General features: G+C 33.3%; 1 protein-coding gene across 2 annotated transcripts in view; it reads right to left on the reverse strand.

Annotated features, from left to right (window-relative positions):
• CACNA2D1 (calcium voltage-gated channel auxiliary subunit alpha2delta 1) overlaps positions 1-25,062 on the reverse strand; it is a 512,722-nt gene that overhangs the window by 43,619 nt on the left and 444,041 nt on the right. Inside the window, exons 15-24 of one of the 2 annotated variants that reach the window (XM_078060090.1) lie at positions 24,310-24,399; positions 20,146-20,223; positions 18,162-18,236; positions 17,808-17,882; positions 10,390-10,461; positions 8,990-9,061; positions 6,461-6,522; positions 2,464-2,540; positions 1,171-1,191; positions 464-524 (exon numbers count right to left, since the gene is read on the reverse strand). In XM_078060090.1, the coding sequence (XP_077916216.1) occupies positions 464-524; positions 1,171-1,191; positions 2,464-2,540; positions 6,461-6,522; positions 8,990-9,061; positions 10,390-10,461; positions 17,808-17,882; positions 18,162-18,236; positions 20,146-20,223; positions 24,310-24,399 (683 nt within the window). The remainder of the gene's footprint in view (positions 1-463; positions 525-1,170; positions 1,192-2,463; positions 2,541-6,460; positions 6,523-8,989; positions 9,062-10,389; positions 10,462-17,807; positions 17,883-18,161; positions 18,237-20,145; positions 20,224-24,309; positions 24,400-25,062) is intronic. The other variant, XM_078060091.1, reaches the window with a different exon arrangement.

Here is a 25,062-nt window from a genome sequence, read left to right on the forward strand (position 1 = left end):
ACTATATTAAAATGCTTTCCCAGAACGTTGTTAGAACATTAAAAATAAATAAATCAATTATGACGTTTAGACATTCTAGCCTTATGTCTACACATACATATATATCTGTAAATATCTCAGTATATCCCCCTGTATGCGTATATATACACACATACAGACTATGTTTGTATCTGTGTACTCACAAATGCACATACCCAATTCTTCACTAGTGATGGATACCACTGTTATTTCCAATAAGAGCAAGGTCTACATCTGTCTTATTCACTATTATCTCCCTGGAGTCAGAACATCGCTTGGCCTAGGGTAGTTGCTTACTGAGTGAGTGAATGAATAGATATGGTTTCAGTTTTAAAGTTACTGCTCCCTTTGGTTCCATAATTTGGCATGGGATTAACTCAGAACTGTGACTGAAGGCTTACCTTTCCATAAAAGCTATAAAAAAATAAAATAAAACAAAACCAACCTTGGTGCTATGAACGTGTAGCCAGATTCTTCAAAATTATCCGGCTTCAGTGTTTCAGAATCTGCAAAGATAATGTTACAGGATTAGATAAGCCATCCAGAATACGCATCCTGGGCTTCTATGATGATATGAAGGCATTAGAATGATAACCTAGTAAGAAAAAAATAAAAAGAGTACTTAAATCCTATAAGGTCCTTAATATTGCATAACAAATATAAAATCCATTTTAATTTCATAACAAAAATTAGACCAGTTATATCAGAATAATGCTGTCTTAGAAGTTTCCCATTTACTAACCCTACCATAACCAAGGTATCTTTTGTATCAATGTTGCATCAGAGTTATTTCATTTAAAACTTCAACATAAAATTTTTATCAATATTATGGTAAAGAAAATGATTTTAATAAACTCATCAATGCCTTTAGTTAATTAGTAACATTCTTCATATTAGGGTGTGAATTAGTAGGTGGAAGGATAAAAGCACACAAGTATTTAAGCCTCAGAAAAAACCTAAATGTGAAATACATTGCATATGAAAACACAAGCATATTCTTTCCCCCGTTTTTGCTGCTAAGGTTTGAGTGATCATGGAGGAAAATCTAGCAGATGAGAAGCACAGAGGATAATATCCAATAGGAATGGAAATATCAGTGGAAATGTCAAGTGCACTAAACAGAAAGAAATTGAGCAACAAGAAAATACTTGCCCTTCATTTTGCCCTTTTTGGCTGTGAAAATCCATCAGAAAGAGAAAGCAGGGAAACAAAAAAAAGAGGGTAAAGCAAAGGGGGTCACAAACAATATTTTATTCAATGACTTTCTTGAATAAAAATATTGTGCATAGATCAAAGATATATTTATGTACAGCTGTAGTCTGAAAAAAAAAAAAAAGACATCTTTTTGAAGACTGGAAGGTATGTCCTGTCCGTTACTACTAGAAAACCCTCGCTGTACTGTGGTGATTTCAAGGGTCTAGTTTGCAAAGTGTTTAACGCAGGTGCAATGGTGACAACGTTAGCCTATATTCAGAAGCATTTACCAACCATCAAAGACCAACTAGCCATCCCCTCATTTATCAAGTGAAGAACTAGCTCATGCACAGTTGCTGGTTGTTAAAAAGACCATCATATCTATCTATCAAGTGAAAGCATAAATATAAAAGCCTAAATTTAGCACAACGAGAAAAAGGATTGCAGAGAGAAAAAAGAACTGACAGGGGAATGAAAGAAATTATAGTTTACTTAAAGTCAGATGTAAAAGGTAAATACACACACATGCGTGTTTTTTTTTTTTTTTACTTTATCATAACAAAAAATTTAGGTTGTTAGTAATAGCTGATGTATTACAAAGGATATGATGGTCATTTTACTTTACTAAATCTAGTCACCCAAAACAAAGATTACTATTGACTTAAAATACGCACTAATGTTAATAATTACTCCACATTCCAAATGATGCTTTTAAAAAAATAATTCATTTGAGTTACTGAAGACGTTATTAATTTGGAGTATGAGAAGGAAGTTAATTGCCAAACCAAAGCCAAAGACCAATGCAATTTAACTTATTCAAACAAAGTAGAAGATGTGGAGCACAATATTATTCTTGCCAAATGCAAAAAAAAAAAAAAAAAGAAAAAGAAAGAGTTAAAGCCTTATTAGCACAGTGCCATGAGTAGAGACCATGTGAAACATTTTGCACCAGCTAGCAGACCCTTAAAATGACAGCAACAGAGAACACAGCACTGCAATGATTCTATGAGCACAAAGCAAGGCAGGGTAGGGTGGTGGGGATGCCAGTGAGACCGGGTACCTGCTCATATTCTATCCACGTAGAATATTTCTTGTTCCTTGCATGTTTGGAATGGGTTAGAATCATTGCTGTAGATTTGGTAGTAACACCTACTAAAATGTATAGGCCTTGGGCATTCTAAAATCTAGACAAATTTATACATCTGATACTAAGAGATAAATAGACTCTGGGGTCGCTTTCATAGTACTTACATCTGGCCTGAGTTATTGTCTCTTCTATTTTGGCTTTTATATAGTAAAAACTGTAGGTTGGTAATACCAAGGCCAAACTGCAATAGAAACAAGAGAAGCATAAACACAAACAAACAACTTAAAAAAAAAAAAAAAAAAAAGACACATCCAGTTAATGGAAAATCCAAAGATCTTCCTCGTGGGAAAGAAGAGACATATTACTGTGACAGGAAAATGCATTCAGCAAATAGAGTACTTTATTTGGTCTTGCAATCCAGAGTCTTCCAGTTCTCTACGTTGTAGGGAATCAGAAGACACACAAGGAAAATAAGCTACTAAATGTGCCCATGAATTAGCTGAGAAAGAAATGTCATGTGTACTCTATTTCCAGGGAAGTGTACTGAAATACTTTGAGTGTTGAAAAGATAGAGAATATTACGATTACGTTTAAAGAAAATAAATACTATACTGATTGGATACCCCTCCTTCATGAATTACACATCATGTTCAAGTGCTCTGCAGCAAATGTACGCTATTTAAAAAGTACAAATGTAAAGTATCATTATTTTTATGACACAGTGCATAAAATCATCTGAAAAATACCTCCTTTGAGGGGTTAAATACCTCCTATCTTAAGACTTTAGTTTTGAGGCAAATTCCCTGGTGTCTGCTGGTAAGAAAATTCAGATGCACTAAGAAAGACTGTCTGCTCATCCTGTTGGTTCTCATAGCATAAAGCAGTTTGGAGTATTTGAATATTATGCAGTTTGAAATAACACAACTGCTTATGTGTAGTTCTTCCACCCTTGAGATGGCTAATATATTTACAGTGTAGGACATAACTAACTATTCCATATCCACATTTACACTTGCAAATGACCCTCGCTATGCTTTAATATCGACGGAAACTTACAAACTAATGGGTACAAAAAATGAGGGTAGAAGAAGATTCCCAGGGAACTAAGTATTTTCAAAAAGTGACACTTGATTAATGGGACCAAATGAGTCATTCAGCACTCATTTTTAATATTTAATCGGAAATTTCCCAATGCACAGGCAAAGGTGTGCATTTCTAGGCTTCTGAGTATTTCTGCATATTTGCAGATCTTCTTTTAAATCACTCAAGTTTCATAGGCTTTTGAGAAGAGCACCCAAACTATAATCTCATTATTTACTTTTTTTTTTTAAATTGGAAAATACAGAACAGGGAGAAAAAAATAAAATTTCAGGTTTTCCTTCTCATGACTATATATGTTAAAAATTCACTCTACAAAGAGGAAAAAAAAGCAAGGGTTTATTTCCTACAATTTAATTATGCAGTCAAGATAGCAAAATGAGTGGATGCTTGTTACCTCCAATTCCCACATCCTTCTCCTTCATTAAATAATTCATTGACTGTCCTTATGGGAAAAGGTCAGAGAAATAAAATGTTATGTAGATTTAATGAAAATCTCTTCGTTCACTTTATACATAACTTCCTTTAAGTGGAGGCAGAGATTAAAATTAAAATAAGCACTGCAATTAGTCTGAAAGCAAAACGACCTTTCATGATTCACTTGCCATTTATAAAATGTAGAGTAGAATTACTGAGCATTTGAAGATTGTCTCCTACAAATTCCTCTCAAGGGAAATTAGGACATTTTTATTGCTCCATCAGCATTTATTGCTAAGAGAAACTTCTAATTAAACCCGATAACGTTATATCATGTGGCTGCTAGAGTGTCACTCTCTAAGCTTGGGTTACATCTCACGTACCATAAAAATAGTGTTGGAACTCATGAGGAACACAATAGAAGTTTTAAAATTGACATATCAAATATACATTTTATTGGCCTGCATGTCTCAGGTTGTTATTAAGAGCTATACTTCATTTTATAGAAAAATACAGTCACACTTAATTTACTTCCTTCTCAAGGCAATGGTTCTTTCTTCAACTTCTAGCAGATAAGATCTTTACCAACATTTTGAGTCAATGATGTTGTCATAAGCAGTGTTTGCCGTCTCTCTCCATATAAAACCAACAGACCAAAGCTGCTTTATTTTCTCCTAGGGATTAAAGCCTAATAAAGCCAGCGGCCACCAGGTGGACGGGAGAGACCGTGCAATGTTTTTGTGACTCACATACACATGGGTAACTTAGTTAAATGGGATATAATATCCTTTTCAACTCAATCATGTCTCCATAAAATGAAATTCTTCATGAAAAAAAGAGCAGTTTATAAACATAATTAATTAGTGTAATTCAACTGTGATACCTGAGTTACATCAAGGCTTACAAAGACAAAAATCACTAAATGAAATGTGGAACTTCATTCATTAAGTCAAAACATGCCATTTCTTTTTCTTCTTCAACATAGATGTAATATTTTGCTCTACACTGTTATTTGTGAATTTATTTGTACAGCGATTCAGGGAAGTGACTTACAATGAAAACAGACTGAATCTGGCCCTAAGTTGTACATTTGGGTAGGGAACGTGTGAGGAAAACATGCCGAAGTGGGGAAGTTGGGGCTGTTCAGAGACCAGTGACTATTTGGGGAGGTAGGGGAGAGACATGACATGCACATTGGCTGGGAGAGAAATGTGAGATGAGAATATCTGACTTGGAAGTCCCAATTTAACTCGGAGGAAAATGGGAACAGAATGAAGGTTATGAACAAGGAGTGACATACGCAGAATTGGGGTATGAATCTGGCCACATTTGGTCCCATCACTGGGTGTGTGAGGGAAAGGGGTCAAATGCAGGGGACATTTGTGAAACTTTTAAAACATATTTAAGCAAGGTATGATGACAATTTAAAAATTATGACTGCCATTATTGTTGACTCATTGTCAGGATTAAAGGGATCCAGTTTTGTCTACTTTAGAATTTGTTCATCTAAGAAGGTAAGGAACACTTTCCCCTACAGTGAAGAGGAGATAAACTAAGGGTTCATGTACCAAAAAACTCATCTATTGTCAATGCTATTTCAGTGCAGGCCATAGACCTGGCTCATCTGCAAACTCTCTATTACCAGCTCAGGACCAGTTAAATAGAGAAATTTGAGACCAAGCATTTAGAAAAATTTTCAACAATTTGGCAGACTAATTCTAGATCTGTGAAATCTAGTAATAAAAATTTTAAGCTTGCATTTTAAAATCTTTTTTAAAGGTGATTTAGTAAATAATTTTTGTTTTGTGTAAGTGTGGGTATGTCAAAAATAGTATGAGAAATAGTGATCTATGTGAATGTACGAGTGATTGAGAGTAAGCCAGAAAATGAAATCTTACAGGAATGAGAGGAAGATGACATAAGATTCAGAGATGGGGATTTTAGGGAAGAGGAAGAGAGAATGAGTAACAAGAAGGAAATATTCCTATCAACCTCAGTATTATGAGCATGGGAGAAGTAGGACCACAGGGAAAGCTATTCAGAAGAGTCAGACCAAGAAAGCGAAGGAAATGCTCAGCGAGTGAAGAATGGAGAACTTTCAAGGCACTATAGGGTATTAGTCCGTCCAGCTTTCCAAGGCCCTGCCCATTGGTGTGCTCAGGATATCACAGACTTGCCACTCATGGGGGAAAATTGTGTCAGCTGAGCATTTTATATCAGATCATATTACGATGTGACAAATTTTAAGTTATTTTGCTACCTAAATATAAGTAATGTAAACTGACAATTTAAATGAGGAAATTAGTGGAAGTGATGACTACAAAATTTAGGGGTTTGGTCAACATTTATTATTGCTAACATACATATGCAAAATGATCAAATAGATTTATATCACACAGATTTTCATTTCTAAATTTTATATTCCTAGCTTTTTTCCATCTTTTCCATTTTGAAAATCAGAGAGATAATTTTAATACATTTTCACACTGGAAAGAATAACTTTTCTGTTTTAATTACAATGAAAACAGTTTCTGAAAATGCAAGGACTTAATATTTATCTACTGCAAAAACTGCTACTAGAAATAGGTGAAAGACACGCAACAGAATACTCTTGTATACAATACACATTTAAATCTAATTAGTTACCTGTAATCTGTGCCATTCACAGGAGTCCATGTGTATGTCCTGTTTCCTTTGTCAATGTACCTCTACAAAAAAAGTTTGACATGGTTGTTACCATCTTATGAAATCTATGTGAATTTATATGAAAAGCTGAACACTAAAATCTATTCATAAATTCTGTGGTCATTCAATACCCTCCTTCACAAATGTCTGATCTGTTCTACATTTATTTGTTCTGTTATGGGTGGGATTTGTGTGCGTGTGTGTCTGTGTGAGTAAAGCAAAATTTTAGGACAAAAATAAATAGCTGTATCATGACTTTTGAAGACTTTCAAGTGCAAAATCATTTTCTAAAAAATAAATTTTAATAATAACACAGGACCAGGATATATTAGACAAGCCTCAGATATTTCCATACTAGAGTGTGTTTATGAGAAATTGGTAATATCAGGACATCAACACACTGTTTCTAGATCCAAATGTATGGTTAGCATATTACTGTTCTTAAGCCATTGTTATAGCATTTATCACAAGAGACTAATTACTTGGTACCACTGAAGGTCAGAAAAACAACTAAATCCACCAGGGAAAGGAAGTACAGAGCTCAATACCTTGATGAAAACAGAATCCTTCCTATGTCACTACTAAATACTAGTAAATAATCATTCTTTCTTCCATTAGGTACAGTGACGGCATATACGCATCTTCACATTTTACAATCATTGTTTAATTTAATCAACCTCTGGACAAAATACTGTTCTTTTTGATAATTTACTGATAACATAAAAATACATAAATCTAAAAAATTTAAATTGGCAGGATGAAGGAAAATGTATGATGCCAAATTCATTTTGTAACAACCATACATATTGCCTTATGTGTCAAATATTCCTCTGGTTTACTCAACGTGTGTGGAGGATGGAGGATGGAGGGAGGGAGAACAGGAATTGGTGAGGAGGTTTTTGCACTAGTAAAATTCTTAAAAAAGAAATACTGTTCATGTATTTCATACCACTCATAAAAAATGGCAAATTAGTGTTGTTCAGCAAGTTAAAAAATAGTATATCAGATTAAGAAAATAAACATACAAGATAATGTTTTCTTTTCTTTTTTTTTTTTTTTTAAAGATTTTATTTATTTGACAGAGAGAGAGACAGTGAGAGAGGGAACACAAGCAGGGGGAGTGGGAGAGGGAGAAGCAGGCTTCCCGCTGAGCCGGGAGCCCCATGCGGGGCTCGATCCCAGGACCCTGGGATCATGACCTGAGCCGAAGGCAGACGCTTAACGACTGAGCCACCCAGGTGCCCCTAAGATAATGTTTTCTTTCAATATTATTAATAAAAAAAGTCTACAGGGGGTTAGATTATTAATAAGAAAAGTCTACATATTGGTTAGAGGAATTTACAGCAAACTGAAGGAGGAAAACATCAATGTGACTTAATACAAACAAAATTAATTTATAAGTTGAGGAAAGAATGTGTTGGTCAAAGAGTTCTTAGCAGAACAACATGAAAAAGTTGGTAGAACTGCTGAATGGTTTACATCTTTCCTCAAGGAGCGAGTGGGTAAAGAGCATGGCTAAAGTCTAAGTAAAGAGAATTGAAGTTTCAACAATGACTGAAATTGATATATATATACCTCCTCCTGTCTTCTGGTAATGGGAACTCCTAACGACGTTAAATGAGAAAAGCCAATTGCTAATGAAGGATCCTATTTGGAGCCTAGCTCCATCTTAGAAAAAGATCTGCTGAGGAATTCAAAAGAAATGGATACATTTAAAAAGGATGGCACTGTGAGGAAAAGGATATAAGTTATATAAAAACATTTAAAATTTTCAGGCTCCAAAACCTCTGTTTTCTATGTATTTTTCAAATACTCAAATATATGAATGTCTGTGTATTTACTCCACATGTGACTGATAATGGATAGACACGCTGCTCATATACAGAGTTCTTCCTCATCAATATAAAATGATATGTTTATTACATATTTGTACCAAAGATTTATGGGTATAATTGTGTTACCCCTTGATTTAATTTCAGATTTAAATGCAAGGAATTATAACATAATGTGCATAAATAGTGAAGGAAGATAAGCTAAACAAAAGTAAACAAATAACCAAAAAAACCCAAACCAAAATAATATACGAAACTCAACAATTAGAACATGTGCATGCACAAATCATTTAACACATATAGCTATTAAATATTAACTTCAATTCTGCATGATTGAAATGGTCTAAAAGAACATGCCACAACATTAAATTGGGTGCTCTATTTTCTATGATGATAAAAAACGGAGACATAAAATATAATTTTCAAGAACATACTGCTAATAATGTAAAACATCAAGAAACCTAAAGCAAAATGTTTTACAAAAATTAAAAAGAGTTACAAATATATTAAAAATATCCTTCAGCAAAGAAGGCCTTAGAAACATGTGTTTACTTGAGACATCTGTTTTATAGATACTGCTTTAATAGGAAAGACAAACTACCAATATCATTATTGATCTATACATTTTATTTAAGAGTAAGCTTGACTTAATTCTTACCTCATCTTGAGATTTAACCAGAGTTCTAAATGTTTTTTCTCCATTCTCTCCGTCGATCATTTTATTTCGAATCTACAGGAAGATGAATAAAGTGATTTATTTCAAGTATTCAATTGACTACCAAAGGATGATTATTAAAGTACTGGTTTTGCAAGGTTTATACCTTACTTTAGAACAGACTGAATAAAAATAGTAGCATGGTTGTACTAGTAGTTGTAGTTGTTCTTTGGGAATATTCTTTTAAAAGTTACCACATTATAGTCACTTTAACATGTTTTAAAATAATAAAGGTATCCTTAATTAAGTATCTTCACCTAGTCATTAATTTTTGAAATATAATTAATGAAAGAGTGGTCAATTACTTTATGAGACTGATTGAAATGAAACTGAACCATAATAGGTTATATTACAGTCACTCAGTGGCATGAGGGTCCAAAGACTGCGCTCGGCAACATTACATGATCCTGCTCTATCATTTCAAAACATTTTATAACAAACATTCGTTAAACACCTAAGACATCCCAGCACTGTGCCTTGGCCTTGGGTAGTAATAATAATTAAATTCTGTTGTTTTACAAGGAGGGAGTCAATGTGTAAAATGTGTAAAGCAAGTGCATATTAAAACACGCTGTGACAAATTCTAAAAGAAATACGGTGGCCTTTGCATGGATGAGAAGTTAATCCGTTTACAAGAATCTTAAAAATCTTTGCTCTGAACTGCAAGAGCCTGGCTCAAATCCTAGTCCTGCTACTTCCTGGCCGAATAACTGGACGCAAGCTGTTTAACCCCTCTGGACCTAAAACATACCATCAGTACGACAAGTAATGATCATATAATAACAGTATCTATTTCAAAGGCTCTAGAGAATCCATGATTGACACATATTATGTACTTAATAAATGTTGTTATTTTTAATTATCATGGAAGATCCTCTCAGAGGAAATGACATGTGATTTTGGTTCTGAAATAAAATAGAAATTTTCTGGGTTAAGTGTACTAAACAAAAATGGCAGCTTTTCTCCTCATGTTGCTCATGGAGTGGTTGGATGGTTAGATTCCTTCCAACTTTTCTTTCAACTCTATAGCAATGTCCTCAATCTCTATGTTGTGTAGTGAAATGTACAAGTTCCATTTGTACTGAAATACATAAAACATCTGTACCTATGGAATGACAAAGAAACAAACTAATGTCACACCCAACTTAAAATATTGATTCCTTTCCATATGACCATTTGGATGAGAGAGCCCAGGACCTAGAAATTTTAAAGACCAAGAACATTCATCACTGCGTACATAGTACTTAGGAGAGAAGCTAACACAGCGAAGCTGCTCAGTGGATCCCGTGGAATGGATGAGCCCCGGCATCTGACCTGAGAGTACTGTCTAGGCGTACACTCACCTCCACCTTAATGTCATTCTCTAATTCTGCATCAAGGAAATCCAAAGTTACTGGCTCCTGAGATTTCGGATTCTACACAAAAAATAACAATAATTAAGCATATACGACATTGTAAAATGCTGCTGCTGCATAAAAATAATTTAATGTATATTCAAATATGAAAATAATTCCATAGATGTTACTTACCTAAGGTATATTAAATAGCTACATAAACATATACGGGTTTCATATACATTTATTTTAAAATAACAATAAATAGGCTAGGGATTTGAGCTTTAGGTGTAGTGGGAAAATTTTAATTTACCGCCAACTGAAGACAGTTTCATTTCGAATGCTGTTTTAGATACTACATTTTAAAATTACCAGTTCTGTGGGAACAGGACAATTGAAGGTCCACTCACAACTTTCTTTCCTTTAATTAGGATGGGAAACAAGCAAAATAAAGCCATGTGGATAACATATTTAGCAATTAGACAAAAGCAACATATAAGTAATACACACTATTTATATTCTATAAAGAGAAATTATATGAGGGAAATCTTTTAAAAACTATGTTTGAATTTGCTAAGTAAAACTAACTCTTCTAAACATAGTCTTCATAAGATGCATTAAAAAAATCGAGGTGTGCTTCAAATATTTGAATTTCAGAAATGTGACATTATATTTTAATAAGTTAAATTAAGTAAATTTTATGAGATAAAATTTCGGGTCAAGTCACAAGCACTTGAGTAAAGATAAGCTATTGTAATTAAAATCTAATGAAAATAATAACCCTTGGGTTCACTAAACAGTCTCCTGCTTTAACATCCCCTACTGCTTCTTCTTGCTGGTGTGAATAAGGACAATTAACTGGGGAACAAAGCAGATTCTTATGTTTACATAAATATATCAAAACTGTTAGCCCGGCTAATTTACCTCAGATGACATTTAAAAAATTTTGTCAATCATAAAATGAACTTATTCAATTATTGGTAAACAAAACACACCGATGCTCTTATATAACACCGCTAAGTAATAGAACGTGCCATAATAGAATATCAAAGTTTATTACAATAATAAAATCCTAATAGGCGTCTACAGTTTTACAACTACTTAATTTTAGAAACTGGGTTTTTAACGTTGACTAAAATACCACCAAAATGTGGTATTTAATGAGATAGAAGTAATAAATACAAATTATTCTGTATTAGTGCAAGGTCACTGGGATTTTAATGATTTCAGCTTCACGGGCTCTTCCAAAATATGTTCAGACTATCACTATTTTTTTTAATTTTTAATTTTCTTAAACCACCAAATGAACCAGATTATTACTATTTTAAACACTGTTTTAGAAGGACTGACTACCCAAAACAATAATATTTAAAAATATGTTAAAACTAAACACTTATTTCAAATGCTGAATGACATTATATATGGCATGTGTTTATTTTATAACTAAGAGAAAAATTCCTTCCTTCAAGGAATAACTCCATTTAAATAATGAAAGTTTATGATTCCCATGTTTTGATAAATTGGTATTCTTAACGGCAAATGAAAAAATCATCTCAACTGTGTCTGGCACTTTTATTAACAAATATTCACTGCTCATGAGCTTGATATCTGGAATCAGAAGTTTCTAGAATATTGAAAGTATTAGATTGTTTAATAGGTGATAATACTGACCATTGTTTGGACAGCAACATATTGCCTCAGAAGCAAATATTCATTTGAAATGTAGCATATTTCATAAGGAGAAAATAAAAATCAATATAAAAAATAATTATAATCCTTTACTTAAGAAACCGAACCAAAGAAATCATTAACAAAAGGATACTCTAAAGTGGACATTATTCAGAACTGCTTCTTTAAAGTCCCCTGAAAGAAATCATCTTCACACAAACACTGTAACAGCATTAAAAATTAACACACTCACTGCAAAACAAAGTCAAGATAATCAAAATGATAAAATATAAACATAAATAAGAATATTATCTTACATGCAATGGATAATGCATAGCATGACCAGACCCAAACAGCATGCAGGGACGAGGCATTTTCAGGAAGAATTGGCAATATGAAGATCATGTCCCAATCCAACATATAAAGACACAGAGAAGAAAATGAAATCATAAAAGCAAAATGTCAATGCATAACTTGTACTTTTTAAATGGCAATCTGGCTGACCATTTTTTAAAAGACGAATCACAGGCACAGTAACTGAAAAATCCAAAAGCAGAATCTTCTAATAAAAAAATAGCACCAAGCAGTCTTGAGAAGTGGAATCAAGTCCCTTCTGTCCCAATACTTTTGTTTGATATTTGAATATCTAACATTCCTCATGTGTAAAATTTTAATATCAGCTGGCATAAAGACACACCATTTGTAGAACTAAAATAGGCAGAATGCTTTTACACAAATTTTAAATGGAAATACTTAGTAGTATTATGAAAAATACTACCTATTTCAAAAAATACTCCCCAAAATTCAAGTCTTGTGTGGTTGCCAGTTTGCCATTTGAGGTTTCCTTAGAAGGAAAACAAAAATAAAACAAACCATTTTTCAGGTTGTTTATTTTCAAATTATATCATAATATTTACATGCAATATTTGAAAGTACTGTAAAAATGAAAATTCACTAAAATGTACACAAATGAAAATAATACACAAAAGAAGCATGCAAGGACAGTAATGTAAAACAATTTAATAAAACAATATAAGACATAAATAGAATTTTAGCCTCTACAGGAATCATAAAAGCTATGAAGTCTGATACAATATAAAGATCAGATTGCACAGAACTCTAGAGCTACAAGAAAATTGAAGCTTCTTAATCCAGTGTCTCTGCACTTTAGAAGAACCTGGAAAACTTGAAATACTATTCATTAACCTGGGTCCCATCCCTGGTCATATTAAATCAGAATTTTCAGGAGAGGGAACTGGAGATCAACATGTGTATTTAATTTCCTGGGGAAATATACAATGTAGGGTAAAAAAAAAAAAAAGTTCTTAGTTCAATCTTCCTGCTTTTCAGGTTAAGAAATTAAAGTAAAATGGGGTTTGATGAACTACTCAAAGACACAGTATTAGCTATAAGTACAACTAATTTAAAATTCCGTTTTACTAATTCATAGTTTAATAATCTCTTCTTACTATCATACTACCTCTCCATTATAATATCACTAACTTTAAAGCAATGATAGACTTACATATAAAACATTAAGTCATACTGAACTTCCTTTGGAATTTGAAATTGTCTTACTGTACTAATTCTCTTACTATACTATACTAAACTGGAGGAAGTATCTTTCTGATTATTTTTAGTGTGATTATAGAAATATGCATACATAAAATAACATTTAAATTTTGTTAACAGGGGCGCCTGGGTGGCTCAGTCATTAAGTGTCTGCCTTCGGCTCAGGTCATGATCCCAGGGTCCTGGGATCGAGCCCCGCATCAGGCTCCCTGCTTGGTGGGAAGCCTGCTTCTCCCTCTCCCACTCCCCCTCCTTGTGTTCCCTCTCGCTGTGTCTCTCTGTCAAATAAATAAAATCTTTAAAAAATAAAAAATAAATAAATTTTGTTAACAAAAGAGAAAAGCTTTTGCCATGAGCTTGTCAGGCAATAAAAATTCACATTTATTTGCAATTCTGGACATGTTAATTAGCTTAAGGGAAATTTCTCTAACCTCTAATCCCAAAATACTTTTTAGAAATTCGAAGAAATTTTGGCTTAAATTTTATGGTTTCCAGAAATTACCACATCAGAATTGTATTTTAATTTCCACTTAGAAGTTAATTTTACAAGCAACTGTTAGGATTACATGGATTTGACACTAATATCACAATATTTAATAACAAATTCATTTTTAGAAGCCATCTCATTATGATTGCACCCTCTGCCATCATTAATAACATTTTTGCTCCAGTTTATTGAGAAATGATGCTCATCTCCAACTCATGCTCTGGAAGCTTGAGGTCAGGAAAGGCAGCATTAATCATATGCTTTTAGGAAGAGAAGCTTAATCTCAACTCTGATTTAGCAAATTTGAAGGCACTGCTAACTTCATTCACAGTTACCTGAACACTGGGTCTCCTTTTTCTTAAATTAATTGTTGGTATACCTACACCAATAGGCTGAAGCAACAGAAAGATGGTAATTCATCATGCTACATATCAACACAGGTAAGGCTTCTATCCTACAATCAATTTTGATCAGATATTTCCTTGATCAGAAACCGATTATCACAGAGTTCATGATGAGTCAACAAATAAAATGAAAGTTTAAAAATATTTGTGGTGAAAAAAAAAATTCATGCTAGTAAAAATACTCAAAAAAATGGTTAGCAAAATGACTTCATATTTTCCTTTTATTTTTCTCCAAAGAAATACATATTTGGGAAGTGAGAAAGGTAGTTTGCCTCTGACAACTTTTATGCTGATTCAAAAAAGAAAAAAAAAAAAAACCAAACCAGCAAATTTTAGAATTTACATGATTCAAATGTGTTCAGATATAAATATTATAGGATCCTGAAAAGTGTTAATAGTAAACCCTTAAAATGTGTGCCTTTGTTTCCTGAAGTGTTACCAAATGTTGTATCTGTGGAACTAAAGGAGAATTTAATCCTAACACTGTAAATTTATTGTATTTTTTTTTGTAATTTCCGTAGACTTATTTTAAATATTGACTTCTAAAATGTAGATTATGTACAATTTCCTGTACAATAAATATTTCTTAAGATTGACCAAAATTAGGTATCTAGTAAGCATACCTGATCTGGTAATTTTTATGAAACAAAATGGAAGCAATTTAAAATGCATTTGGAAACAAAGTATGATACATAATCCAGTATTTGTCAAAATGTGGTCATGGTAGAGACAGTACACTTCAAGAAGATAAATAATGAGGGCGCCTGGGTGGCTCAGTTGGTTAAGCGACTGCCTTCGGCTCAGGTCATGATCCTGGAGTCCCGGGATCGAGTCCCACATCGGGCTCCCTGCTCGGCAGGGAGTCTGCTTCTCCCTCTGACCTTCCCCCCTCTCATGTGCTCTCTCTCTCTCTCACTCTCTCAAATAAATGAATAAATAAAATCTTTAAAAAAAAAAAAAAAAGAAGATAAATAATGATTCCTTAGAAAATTAGATAAGCAAAAGGTTTATAGCCACTTTATTTCCTGTCATAAAGCCTTTTTAAAGGATACTCATACTGCCTTCTACAAACTACAAAATTATACTGAAATAATTTAAGATTATTGTTTTAGGAAGCAAACACAAGGCATTCAGCAAAGAATATGTGTAATAACACTAAACTTTGCCCTTGTTAAATAAGGGATACTACGAAAACAGAGCATTATCTTCCTTTATTTCTACTGGTATATTTCTGATAAAAGGATTGAGAATAATTTTGTTAGTACACTAGCTATTACCATATTGGTCCTCTGTACTTGTCAATTTCTAAAACCATTGTCTCACACTGTATCATCCTTTTATGAGGTTCTTTCTTCTACCTGTAGAGCGTGCACTATCACCCACACAATAGAAATCACCATGTTTAACCTAATGATGAGAATTCACAAGCACATTTAATTCGCAAGCGTGAGTTTCAGAAAAAAGAACACATTGATTGTTCAAACATGTTTTAATGGTTTTATAAAATAGCATTTTCTAAATATCTTTGCTGCATACTTGCTTATAATAATTTCCTGTATAAAAATATGAAAAGCTGACATACTCCTGAAGAAAAGTCACTTGGGCTGTAATAAGAGTTTCTAGAGAATTTATATTCTCGTTGTAATTTTATGAGTTTTAGTAAATTATTCCAAATCTGAGCCAAATGTATGTTGACATCAAAGAGTAAAAAAAAATTTTCTCCATAAATACTGGTTATTAGAAGAATGTATACAAGGGGAAAACCTTTTTCAAATTACTGCCTCTAAGTGATAGATTTATATCTTTATATTGTGTGTACATTATTCTCATTATTATTTTTTTGTCTAAATAATAAAGTTCCTTTTGGGGAAGGGGTTAAGAACTACAATCATAAAAATGGGGATCCTTCACACCTTTGAGCATATAACATTGTTACTGCTTTTAAATCACTTCAGTTGTGGAAATATAAATGAAAATATACTGTATATACAAAGACCAAACAATAATGAAAATTTTTTAAAAATCTTAAACAAGATAAAAATTTTCAACTGTGACAAAATCACAGACTGTTTAACTAATCATAAATAACTCTATTAAGAGGAACTTAACGCTGTGATACTCATAATAATGGGAAGAAATGCCTATAGCATTTATAATAATAAAAAAAGCGCTTGAAAAATAATGCAGAGTGATCAGCAGCTGCATTTGATTAGCTAATATTTAGATCACGATGGATTTTATATGGAAGTAAGTTCCAAAGTGAGAAGAATTAAAATTAACACATGTATTGTAACCACTTAGTATGGTTATGTATTCAATATCAATGGTTCTTAATTATCATTGATTTGAATGTTTAGATGACTCAACATCAAATGTATGTGTGTGTTTATGCACCTACTTGTGTATGCCCTAAGATACCACTAACATGAAATACCCATGACTGAGAAAAAGACGGTAGTAAACCTAAATTCAGATATATTTCCCTCCAGCATGGGTTAAAGTATCTTCAGTATCATCTTCAAAGTTAAACAATAACTTGAAGATGTTTATAAATTACAATTACATAATATAGGAAGATTCTGCCGCTTTTTGCTTCTAGATAAATATATATTCACCCCACCTGTGAAGCACTAATGGACAGTGAAATAAATTTGAGGAGATATATAGGAAAATATTTTATATCTTGGCATAAAGATTAGGATAAAATAGTTTATCTAAGGGATTTTATCTCTTCTGCACAACTCCCTGATGAATAAACACTTCCCATTTCTGAAGCCCATCCCATGGAGTTTTACTTAACTGTATTTCATTGAAGTTTTATAAGCCTGCCCAAAAGTAGAAAGACAAATCCTCTGGGAGATGAAAAGGAGAGATAATTACCAGAAAAAAGGGTGTCGGAACATGTGGCCTGAGCGTAGAGGAACATTACTTCTATTTATCAGGTTCACACCCATCTGGGGCCGTCTCCTCACTACCTTCCAGCCTTAATCACAACCCCAGGTGGGATGTGTGAATTTAGGCACGGGAGGATAATGGTTGTCTTTGAGGTGTGAATACTGGATAGTTAAATATTCAATAGGAATATGGGATAGCTAAATTAGTAAGAGAAAATGAAAACTGCTTTCACACTTTCATATATCATAAACTGTGGTCTTGTCATCCATTAACATAATAGATATAACATTCTTGTATATTTACTGCTATATAGTGAGTTTAAAGATGACAAACCTATTACGAACATTAACCATCAATTTTACAGAATTGCATGAGTCACTGTAAACACATTATATACATACCTTTGGCTGAAGATTTGGATGTAGTAGAACATAACCATTAGGATCAATCGCAAAATAATAGCCATTGGGGCACAGCTGAAAAAAAAAAAAAAAAAAAAAACCAGAAAACTTTCAATCTGAATCACAATCAGAAATCACATTCTTTAAAAGAAAAAATTCTTAAATAATACATTTTAAAGCATGAAGAAAGATAACATGGTATCTTTATATTTTAAGATCCTTTTTAACGTTTAGCTCTTTTGTGAAGTTAAATGCACATGATTTTTGAGAATCACTCAAATGCTTTATAGACAAGTTAAATCAGTACAAAGCTCTAAAATGAAAAAGACACCCAAAGAGTAAATTTCATCTTACTGTAAAACGCGGTGTTAGTCGTTTAATATCTTCCAAAGACACATCAACTCCCATCACACCAAGAATCAGCTGGTTCTATAAGAAGATAGCAAAAAGGGAGTGTATCTTATATCAAAAATGCATATATTTCTACACAATTAATATATGCTCATCCTTTTGCTTGACAATAGGTGTATTCCATACTAGCTGAAACATGTATAAGGATGAGACACTTACATCAGTCTACAATGATTCTCACCTCTGTTTCCCCACAACTGGATCATTATTATTAACTTTAAAAAATGAAATCTTGATAAGTACAGCTAAAATAGAAAAGATAGGAAATTTTTATTTGATGTCTCTTGTACTCATTATCCCTAATCCTTATTTTAATTGCTTCAGTACAGTCAGTGTAGCTGTGTGTGTGTGAGAGTACTCTGGGACTCTGTGGTGTACTAGGATCAAAAAAATCACAAAAATGTTCAGCCTGAAGATATCAGTAATGTGACATGAGAAAACAATGGTTTTGTTCTTGTTTTTGTTTTTATTTGCTATTGACAGCGCCTGCATATATGTAATTATCCTGAGAAGTATGTGACCTCACTGTAACAAAATAGCGGAAACCCTCAAAACTGTTTCTCAGGGCTGGTAACTTCTAAATACCAAGCAATGGGTATCAAAACTTTAGTTCCAAGTCAACAAGGCTATGTGGCAAACTGCTATCATAATCTGCCCTGGGACATTAAAGATGAACATGGTATTAAAACTTAGAATCAGGAATTTTTGTTTTAAATAGAATTATATAAATTATAAAATAAAGTGTTACAAAGAAAATTATAAAATCCACTCAATAGTCATTATGAGAACACTGTGAATTTTGTGTAGGTACACAGGGAGAGAGAAAGTTATGTTAAGAACTATTTTCTTTTGCCAGGGACCAATCCTACCCTGAGCAGAAATTCCTAATTAAAGCAATTCCTTAAACAGTCCATCTGAGGAGTTAGGCAATTACTCTTTATGGGTTAAATTAGTTAGAACCCACAGATATTTAATAATGATAATGGTTTCCCCAAGAGAAATAACTAATGTTTTTGATGGCCACATTATTAAAATAAAGAGTTCAACTGAAATTTATAATAACTGAACAAATAAATGCAGTAGACTTTATTATGCCATAAACTGGAAATAAAGTTCCTTCCGATCTGGAATGTCAACCAAAGCATAAAATGAGTATTTAGTATTAAAAAAATCTTAATTTCTCCTGCAATCCCAAATTCTTTCTGATGCAAGCTAAGAAACAAGAATGCAACCCTCCCTCAAAATCAGGAGTATTTGAAAAATAAGGAATGGAATTTAACAAGTACAAGATACAGACTTTTCAGAACTTTAAGTTGGTAGTATCTTATTGCATTGACAATATTGCCAGTGCTGCAGAAATCAACACTGTTAGGAAATTCATGAAGTATTTTTCTTGAATCTTAAAAAATAGAAAAAAAAATGGAGACCTATTCATTTTAAATCAGATGCTTAACTTATGTGAGGATAAAAAAAAACCCCACTGTTTGAACGGGAGTTGGAGGAGGAATGATTCAAGAAATATACCTTTATACACCGGCTACAAACATCACCATGGTTTTGTTCTTTGGATTTTTCTTTCTGAGCTCCAAGGATAACTCAGACACATTAAAAAAAAGGGCGGGGTGGGGGGGAACACCACAGTATTGCCCATTTATCATGTAATTCCTCCCAGAGTCTGAACTTGTGTTCTCATCAGTTCATAGTTAAATAGAGTTAAGTTGACTCCTGGCTCTGGGGAAACAGAGAACTTGACCTGCATTTCCTTTTTCCCAGGTGGTTATCATATAAGCAGCTGTTCCCTCTTACTTCTGGTCTCACAAGACAGTTACATGGTATGTATTTCCTTATAGAAATATCTTATCCACACTCAGCTTCAACGTCACCGTTTATCATTTATTATTATTAATTTTATCAATTAACTTTTAACCTTTAAGTTTGTCTTATTTTCAACTTGGCCCGTTATGTTGAAGACCGGAAGAGTTCCAGTAATGACAAGTCCTAGTTCCTAAAAATAGATTCAAAAAGAAAAGGCAAGTCAGAATTACAATTTAAACTTTGTCATTTTGCATTAGTCTCTGGTATCCGACACTGCATTTTATGGTTACATTATAAAGAGACACAAAGAATTATTAAAGAATTTTGAAAGCTTTTAAAAACCTTTTATTTTTATTAAAAAAAAATCAGTGAATAATCAGAATCGATTAGGCAGCTATTGAAGCATGCGACATCTAAAATAATAGCCTAAGAGAGCATTGCGGATAATGTAAAAAAAAAAAAAAAAAAATCAAATGACACTAAATATTTCAGTCACCCTGCCCTTGCACCCTTCTGTTCACAGCGACAGTTTACCTAATATCACAGGATTCCATGAGCAGGGTGATAATAAAATACTGTTTCATAGGATTTATTTGCCTTCCTTTTGGTAGCTTCATTCTTAATTCTTTCATGCCCTAAGCCAAAGGCCTCATTATACATCACAGATGTATAGCAGGATAAATAGAAGAAACATGCTATCAATACTGCATTTCTGCAATAGTCTAGGTAAATACTATGCTGTTCTAAATGCTCCTCAATACCCTCCAAAACAAATAGTGTTTTTTGACAAAGTCAAATAATATAGCCAACTGCAAGCATCAAAGCCAACAGTCTGGTCATGGAGCAAAATAAACATGAACAAAAATAATGACCTAGTGTTAATCGGCATGTAGATAATTTCAGATATTAAATGAATCCATGGAGATTAGTTGAAATAAACTGATTTTCAAGTCAGAGGTTGTGTTTTGTTTTGTTTTTTTTATTACTGCTATCTACAGCAATTATATATTTTTTACCATTATTTCATGTCAAAACTACATTTTCAAAAGAATCACACTTTAAAATGATTTAAAATTATTGCTGAAAATTTCAAATTTGCTAAGCTGAGAAAATATTAGTTATCTCCTTGTGAATAATGACCCCAAATCCAAATCTCATGACCCTTGTTCTAATTCCAGAAGCAGCATGGCTTCATGGAGAAAATGTCTTAGGCAATAGTTGATCATCGTGCATGTGGGAAGCCCAAAAACAATGGGAACTGAACTAATGAAGGAGGACAATCACACGGAAGCTTTCAGCAGAACAAGATATGAAACTGTTTGGGACAAATACAATTAAGGAAACAACTACACATAATTGGTATATGATGATGATATACATGTTGGCTCTCCATTTAGTTCTAAGCCAGAATATTCAACGATGAAAACATCCTTAAATATGCAAATTCACATTCGCAATAAAAACTTTCCACCTCAATAAAGTCAGATTATAGATAATGCATAAAACTTGTTTCCAAAACCTAAATCAGCACATATTCCTTTTGGAGAAATTTTTGAGTTACAATGTATATGCATAGTTTTATTGAAATGCTAGCATGACATATGATAAAGTATATATGGATACAATCATTTTCTGCACATCACATTTGCATTTATATAGAGTATGGTAATTTGCTTCTAATATTACCATATTTAGAATATGGTAATATCTACCCTAAAATGAGATACTAGACTTCTAACATAGGAGACACGATCATCGATGAACTCACTGGTGCCCAATTTCTATTCTCTCATTTACTAAGAGGACAAAAAATTTGTACTCTATTCCTAGACGCTGTGCCAGTCTCTAGAGAACAAAAAAGAGAAATAAGACATGATTTCTGCTCTCCTGGAATTTATCTGATATTTGTGTTTTCTTGATTCCAACTCTTTTCATCTCTTTTTGTCCAAAAAAGCTCACTTTATCTCTCAAATAAAAGGAACCTTCCACAACGTTGTCCCAGTCTTGTTTCTGTTCTCATCTCCCGTTAGCTCCAAAAATGACTGAGGTAGTATTTTTGCAACATACCCAGCACTTGCTCAACTCATACCGCACCCTCTTTGTGTGGTTTCGCTACTCCCCACCAATTGCAGAAACCTCACCTGGACTTACATGTTCAGCTAAACTATCACCATCTTTTTAACCTCACCCTACACCATCCCCAAATACATGGCTTCTTTCTTCTGAATTTCCAGAGTTCTTTTCATTTTTCTCATTATATTTTTTACATTTTGTCTTGGAATATGTTTACCACTTTTTTCTTAATGTAACCACAGCACATACTGAGCAGCATATATAGTAAATCTTCTACATGCAGAGATTATAGACATGTAATTAGAAATACAAGACAGTCACTTTTCATTCTCGTTAGTACAAGAATGCTCTATGTGTCCACTGACTAGCCAATTCCTGTGACTCTTTTTTTTTCTTGTTTTACATTTAGTTCCAGCTTACTGAACAGCGCGTTTAGAACCAAAACCTATTCCTAACATCATCTGTGCTATCAGTAAGAACCTTACCAACAACGCAGATGTGCTGGTTAATGAACTTTTGGTCATAGGAAATCCTAGAGGGCATAATTATTGACTCCTTCTATCATACCCTGTCCTGTGATGGATTTGGAAAAATGAAACACTTTGACCATAGCTTTTGATGACCATGTGACCTTAAATAAATACGTGATGTCAAAGGAGCACTGGATAGTAATTTTAGCTAGGGTTTGAGGTAAGCAAGCTTCACTTTATCTTTCTTAGCATGCAAAGCTGCTGTTAATAGTGCCTATTTTTCTTCCAACTTCCTGTATATGTTTATTTTACAAGAACCAAATGATAAGTAATTCTAAATGGATTGCATTTTGCCCTTTGGGGTCATCGCTGCATTCAGAAAAGTAGTATCAGCATATAATTGTACTCCAAGTAGGAGAAAGGGTTACTGAATCAGCATTTACTTTTCAGGGCTCAGTATTTTGGTTCTCTCTGATATATTACATTAGTCAAATCATCAATTAAGTCATCTCATCAAGATTAAGCATATGAATAAATCTTAAGTACGATATTTACTATTTATAACTTTCACACTAGGAAGTAAAACTTACGTTAAATAAGTTATCTGAACTTAAGCTCTAATGCTATTTTGAGCTGCATAATTCTCTGTTGTGTGCACGTGCATGGGGTGAGGGGACTGTCCAGTGTATTGTACCACTTTTAGTAGCATCCTTGGCCTCTATCCACGAGATGCCAGTAGCAATCCCTCCCCATCCCAGTCACGACAAGGGAAAACATCCAGAGATATATCCAAATGACCTGTGAGTGGCAAAATCACCCCCAGTTGAGAACCACTGCTTTGAAAGATCAAAGTATGACCTATATTAAAATTTCAATTGTACAACGGACAACTTGACATGTTTTTGTTATACTGCATCACGTTTGATCATTTCAATGGCTTATTTCCATAAAAATCTGGGGTTGAATTTGAAAGAAGAGATTATGTATAAAGAGGTTATTAGGTTTGTGATGATTTCAGAGTAGGGTAAGATTATTTGCCTATTTAACTGCGTGTACTTCTGAGCCTCGTTGGGTCTGGCTTGAGTTGTGGAGGCTATGCATGCTCCTGCTGGCTGAAGTCTACTTTAAAAACCTTTCCTCAGATTTACTCAAAGTCTGCAGTCGCAGGTATACATTCACATGACTTTAGTATTTTTTTTACATAAAAATTCAAATGAAACAAGATGAAACCAGAGAGGGAGACAAACCATAAGAGACTCTTAATCTCAGGAAACAAACTGAGGGTTGCTGGAGTGGAGGAGGGTGGGAGGGATGGGGTGGCCGGGTGATGGACACTGGGGAGGGTGTGTGCTATGGTGAGCACTGTGAACTGTGTAAGACTGATGAATCACAGACCTGTCCCCCTGAAACAAATAATACATTATATGTTAATAACAAAAATAAAATAAAATAAATTCATAATGTTATTGAAATGGCCACAAATTCAAGATCTGAGGTCTGAAATCCCACATTCTTAACAGATCACCTAAAAAATAAAGTAACACTTCACATCTGTGATTAGACAAGTCTAAGTTTTTATGTATATTATCTAAATTCTAGAAAAAAAGGTTGTGACAGAAGGACTTTTAGAAAGGGTTTAATGAATTGGAAGTGATAAATGTCACCTAGAAAGAAGCAGAAATAGCTATGTGCTTTTGTTCGGACAGTCTCTGGCTGAACAGCCGATCTCTTACCAGCGCATCCAGATACACATTTGTCCACTGAACTTGCTTAGCTTTGTCTCCTGCTAACACCATTGGTCTACCCAGAACATCCAAATATTCCTATTTATTAAAATAAAAAAAAAAAGGGTTAAGTGGTTGAAAAACAGAAATGCTGTACTAAAACAAAAACAAAATAACTCTACAGAAGAAAATTACCCAGAGTCAAAAATAAATATGGAATCAAAATTATGAAGAGAGTAAATATATAATCATTTAATTCCTATTTTGGATATACCATAAATGGTATCTCTACATACTTTGAATCAATAATATTTAACTCATATTATTTATACAGTATATCTTCCCCAGTTTTTTTCTATTAACAATACATCCTTTTTTTGAGGTACAGCCAATGATAAGTGAAATACGTTCCTTGTAAATTGCTTTATGTTAATCTAAACTATTTAAGGCTCTGTGATTTACTGGATGGAATCACACAAATGTGAAATAATAAAGCAGCCACATACTTGCTTTCATATCACAGATCGTTTGGCTGAAATTCAAAACTACATTTAAACATATCAAAAATAAATGAAATACTGTGCCAAGTGAGACATCAGAGTCAAGTGCAGCGCTGTTTCATTTCAACAGTCAGTATTCAGTTCCACAAATGCCATGTTATTTATGTTCAATTTTGACTTAGTCTATTTTGTGGATCCTCAGTTATGTTTAAAATTGAGTAATGATTTTAAATTATTTATGAATACTTAAAAATAATATACA

Source organism: Halichoerus grypus, chromosome 12, assembly GCF_964656455.1.
Source record: "Halichoerus grypus chromosome 12, mHalGry1.hap1.1, whole genome shotgun sequence".
NCBI classification, from domain to species: Eukaryota; Metazoa; Chordata; class Mammalia; order Carnivora; family Phocidae; genus Halichoerus; species Halichoerus grypus.